The sequence below is a fragment of the Borostomias antarcticus genome, assembly GCF_949987555.1.
Source record: "Borostomias antarcticus genome assembly, chromosome: 17".
NCBI lineage: Eukaryota > Metazoa > Chordata > Actinopteri > Stomiiformes > Stomiidae > Borostomias > Borostomias antarcticus.
In genome coordinates, this window is record NC_140250.1 from 1,402,339 (window position 1) to 1,408,036 (window position 5,698).

Sequence of the window (5,698 nt, forward strand, 5' to 3'; positions counted from 1 at the left end):
GAGGGAGAGAGGGGATAGAGAGAGAGGGAGGGGGAGAGAGAGAGAGAGAGAGGGAGAGGGAGGGAGGGGATAGAGAGAGAGAGAGGGGGAGGGGGAGAGAGAGAGAGAGAGGGAGGGGATAGAGAGAGAGGGAGGGAGAGAGGGGATAGAGAGAGAGAGGGAGGGAGAGAGGGGATAGAGAGAGAGGGAGGGGGAGAGAGAGGGAGGGGGAGAGGGGATAGAGAGAGAGAGAGAGAGAGAGGGAGGGGATATATATGGAAAAGGCGGGGGAGGGAGAAAAGGCGGAGGGAGCAGCTACGCACACAGCCAGCTCGTCTCTGCATAGCTCGCTGGTAAACAATGGCGGTCAACAGCAGCAGCTGATAAGACCCACGACGAGCTACCCCTGAGCTAGCCTAGCCTAGCCGTCCCTGAGCTACCCCTGAGCTAGCCTAGCCTAGCCGTCCCTGAGCTAGCCTACCCTAGCCTAGCCTAGCCGTCCGTCCGACATGGAGGAGGAGGACCCGTCGGCCGACCCCTATCTGCCCTACGACGGGGGAGGGGACACCATCCCCCTGCAGGAGATCCCTAAAAGAAGAGGTACGCCACGTTCCCTCTCTCCCCTCCCCTCCCTTTCCTCTCTCTCTCCCTCCCTCCCTCTCTCTCTCTCCTCCCTCCTCCACCCTCCTAGCTGTCAGTCTGCCTGTCTGCTGTCAGTCATGGCGCAGCAGGAGCTCATGCTAATAGCATTAGCTACATTAACATTAACGCTCAACACAACCTGCTGCTGTTAATGCAATGGAGTGTGATGTGCTGTCAGTGGGGTTATGGTGTGTGTGTGTGTGTGTGTGTGCGTGTGTGTGTGTGTGTGCGTGCGTGTGTGTGTGTGTGTGTGTTTGTGTTTGAAGTGTTATCTAGCTGCCATTCTTCGACCGTTCCCTTATTTGTCGATGATTAACCTTGGCAGTGTGTGTGTGTGTCTGGGTTGTGTGTGTGCGTGTGCATGTGTTCGTGCGTGTCTTAGCTCTGTGGTGAATTAGCTGGCTCAAAGCTGAGCTGGAAGCAGCAGTGACTGGAGCGATACTTGCCTCCATCTTAATTCTCTGGGAAGGAACGGTAAAGTGTAGGGGAAATGTGTGTGTGTGTGTGTACGCACAGTAACACCACCATAAGCTTCTCCAGATGCTGGTCTCGCTTTGTAGCACTGATCTGTTCAACATGCAACAATCTTCTGACGGGGAAGCAGACCTGTTGGATAGATTAGGGACGTCTCGTCTGTACACCCCATTGTGTGTGTGTCTGTGTGTGTGTGTGTGTGTCTGTGTGTGTGTGTCTGTGTGAGTGTGTGTGTGTGTGTGTGTGTGCGCGTATCTGTCTGTCCTCCAGGACTTTTTACCGTAGATTTTCTCATGGTGACTGAGCAGAGATAATAGACCTTACCCTCCCCTATCCTCTCTCCTTTCTCCATGCTCTCCTCCTCTACTGTCCTCTCTCCCTCCTTTCCTCCCCTATCCTCTCTCCTTTCTCCATGCTCTCCTCCTCTACTGTCCTCTCTCCCTCCTTTCCTCCCCCATCCTCCCTCCTCTCTCCCCCATCCTCCCTCCTCTCTCCCCCATCCTCCCTCCTCTCTCCCCCATCATCCCTCCTTTCCTCCCCCATCCTCCCCCCTCTCTCCCCCATCCTCCCTCCTCTCTCCCCCATCCTCCCTCCTCTCCTCCATCCTCCCTCATCTCTCCCCCATCCTCCCGCCTCTCTCCCCCATCCTCCCTCCTCTCTCCCCCATCCTCCCTCCTCTCTCCCCCATCCTCCCTCCTCTCTCCCCCATCCTCCCTCCTCTCTCCCCCATCATCCCTCCTTTCCTCCCCCATCCTCCCCCCTCTCTCCCCCATCCTCCCTCCTCTCTCCCCCATCCTCCCTCCTCTCTCCCCCATCCTCCCTCATCTCTCCCCCATCCTCCCGCCTCTCTCCCCCATCCTCCCTCCTCTCTCCCCCATCCTCCCTCCTCTCTCCCCCATCCTCCCTCCTCTCTCCCCCATCCTCCCTCCTCTCCTCCATCCTCCCTCATCTCTCCCCCATCCTCCTCCCTCCTCTCCTCGGCCCCAGTCTGACGAGGTTGATCACATGTTCACCCAGAGGCCTAGTTAACCCTCAGCTTCCCTGAGATGCAGCAATAATGCCTGGAGTAACATTACCAGAGTAACGGTGGAGTATTGCTTAGAGTAACATTACCAGAGTAACGGTGGAGTATTGCTTGGAGTAACATTACCAGAGTAACGGTGGAGTATTGCTTGGAGTAGCCGACTGCACAATAAGCGCCTGTGTGTGCAGTACTCGGCCTACACACTGATTGGACCGAACAAAACTTGTCACATGCACACACACACTTCACCCTTGATCTACAAGGGAGAAGCTGAAACCTCAGCCCTGTGTGTGTGTGTGTGTGTGTGTGTGTGTGTGTGTGTGTGTGTGTGTGTGTTGAAAACCTGCTGAGCCACTGAACCATGACAACGCTGTTGCTGTGGATGCAGCGGTACCTACCGGTTTCTGTTTCCATGGCGTCGTCGTCGTCATCCAGCCGAGTGACGATTCAGAATCACCTTCCTGCCCTCATAGACGGGTCCTCCACCCAGAAACAGCCTCCGGTGAGGATAAATTAATCTTCAGATTCCCTGCCTCCTCTCGGGTCTGGCAGTCTGCTTGGCTTGCTGCCTGGATGTTCTACTTTTCTGACTGACTCAACAAGAACAGCGTCCTCTCCACTGAGGAAGGATATCATTGTCAGATGAAAATCTACTCCAATCATACCTCTCCTTAAGAGCTAACCTTCCCCCTGGTGAAACAGAGCATCAGAGAGCTTGGTGTCGTACTTGGCTTGGCCTGGTGTTGAGTGAAGAGAGTTCGGGCTAACTTGTGATAGCTAACGACTGTGAAACGCATATCAGGCTATGGCTGTTCTTGGGAAGCTATAGATCAATGCAGCTATGGATGTGTATGGGAATCTGTGAGAGAAACTCTTAAAGAAGCTCACATAGTGTCGGTTAGTCGACTCATTTTATTTTGTCGATGTTTCCTTTGTCCTCCTCTCACCCAGCAGGCTACTACCGTATGGAATGTCAGCAGGCTCGGCTAATCATTCACTAGCTGCTAACCTTTGAGGCTTTCCCACAGATCCCATAGGGCTGAAACACAAACCACGGACACCCTGCTGTTAGCATGTTAGCATGGGAAAAGACAGGCCACGAAAACATGTTTCATGTCAAAACATTGGCTGGGCCATTCAGGCCCACAAGCTCCATGGCTTGGAAGTTAGCACCAGTCCTGTCATGGTTAGCATGTAGCTTGTAGGCCAAGAACTAATGTAGCTTGCCCTAGCTATAGCTAACACCTCAGCTCAATTAGCTTGTAGGCCAAGAACTACTGTAGCTAGCCCTAGCTATAGCTAACACCCCCAGCTCGAGTCATTTTGGTGCCAGCGCCCTCACCCTAGTTGGCGTGTGGGTGTCAGTGGCGTCCCACAGCCGCAGTCTCTTGTGGCAGAGCAGGCGTGCCTCACGGACAAGCAGCAGGGTAATATCACAGGGTGCTGTCAGGATCAGCGAGCGCACAGCAGCTATGTTCTACTGACCACAGGCCAGCGTCACCCTGCGGAACACATGGACCTCACTAACCACTGTCGGCCTTAGGTTCTGCTCATTTGTACACCCAACTTCCCAACGGCGTTCTGGCATAAAACTCTTTTGATAAAAGAATTTGCACGACAAAGACTGGACCTAATTTCATGCATACCTTCAGTTGTTTACCCGCCACATACTCAGAGGGACTCCTAACGAACCTCCTCTTCCCTACTCTGTCCCTGAGGACAATGCCGACTCTGTGTGGTTTCCCTCTTGCATTGTAAATTCCCACATGTTTGTGGAGTCAAAGCAAAGCTCCCACACACAGCACTCCTCATGGTCTCGCTTATCCCTCGTTCTTCCTCACAGACGCTCTTGTAAGATTACAGAGAGGCCTTTTCTATACATCCCGTACATTTGACGGTAGGTAAACTGTCCCTGTTAAAATATTGTGACACTGTTTACCGAATCGGAAATTGCGCTTAACGGCGAAACCGGTTTATATTCTGTTAAGGGTTGTCTTGTTATTCCGACTGGCTTCATAGGCTACATGAATGTATTTTCTAGTAGAAATATCAGCGGCAAGAATAGCTTTGTCTGTTTTAGTACTGTCTCACTGCAGAGATGACCCATCAAAATGGCCGCCGCACCGCTTTCATCCACTCACTGATGGAGAGAAGCCCGGGGCGACCTCTGCTCAGTTATAGTGTGTGTGTGTGTGTGTGTGCGTGTGTGTGTGTGTGTGCGGCGTGCGGCGTGCGGCGTGCATGTGTAGTAGTTGTGTTGAGTCAGACAGTAATCTATTTATCCAGCCCCTGATGTGCTAACCAGCACAGCCGGTCTCATCTTAGCAGCCATCACACGTATAAACCTTCCATGTTCATCAGAAACCTATTGGACGGCCATTTTACATTTTGTAGCTGCATCCTGCATCTCGTGCAGTTGATCAGGGCTCACCTCCAAGCGGCCTCAGACAGTTGCCTATTGGCTGGGAAGTGGGAGGCGGGGGAGACGGAGAACGACGTCATCCACAAGGTTAGCCGCGTCACGGTAGAACCCCCCAACAACAGCTCGGAACAAAGGGATCCTAGGGATGTAGATGTCTGATGGTCTGACCTGGACACGCAACACAGATGCCGTCCTAAAGAAGGCACAACCGCGTCTCTACTTTCTGAGGTGCCTGCGGAGATGGGGCATGAGCACACGAACACTTGTGAACTTCTACCACAGCGTCATGGAGAGAATCCTGACTGGAGGCATCACAGCCTGGTACGGCAACACCACCGCCCACGACGGGCACGCCATCCAGAGGTGGTGAAGACGGCGCAGGAGATCATGGGTTGGGAGCTCCCAGCCATCGAGGATCTCTACAACCAACGCTGCCGCAGGAAGGACATCTCAATCACAAAAGACACCAACCACCCCAGCCAGCACCTGTTAGCACCATTTCACCAAAGAAAACTGATCACTTCCCAGTTTGAGCACCTTGCACATTGTCGACACACTTGAACACTTGGTTCACCTAACAACACTCGAACAATTGAACACTCACACGCACAATTATATACTTGAACGTTATTTAATTACACTGCCTACTGTACATCATAGACACAGACATAGTCATCCATGATCGGGTGGGATAAGCAGATGAGGATGATACCGCTAGACTGCTAGACAATGGATGGTAAATTGCCAGTTTGGGGACCTTTAAATGTCTAGCTGAGTACCTGGGACTGGAATGAGGAACTGATTAGCACTGATAAGATACTGTGAGGACAAGCGATTACAAGAATGCCAATGTCTGTACTTGTTCCACATGGCTAATAAACTTTCTATTCTTTCTGTTCTAGATGGACGATAGCTATTTTTTGGCAAACCAGTAGATACCAACGTGCTATGTGGTATTTTGCGCATACAAAAGAGGTAGTGAACATGTCCTCCGATGACAGTTGGGGAATACTGTGTCCGACTGATTTAATGAGACACAAACAAGACAGAAACGCTAATAAAACAGTATTCTCTTTAGTTTCACGTAGTTACACAGGAAGCTGCCATCTTGTTCACGACTTCCAGAGTGAATTGGGGGTGGGGGCGAGAGGTACGAG

General features: G+C 52.2%; 1 protein-coding gene across 1 annotated transcript in view; it reads left to right on the plus strand.

Annotated features, from left to right (window-relative positions):
• Nucleotides 1-355: 355 nt before the first annotated feature.
• Nucleotides 356-5,698, plus strand: part of clcn3 (chloride channel 3) — a gene marked incomplete at its 3' end in the record, with an annotated part of 16,138 nt that continues 10,795 nt past the window's right edge. Inside the window, 1 exon segment of the mRNA XM_084451548.1 lies at nucleotides 356-579. Coding sequence (XP_084307674.1) covers nucleotides 489-579 — 91 coding nt within the window. The 5' untranslated portion in view covers nucleotides 356-488.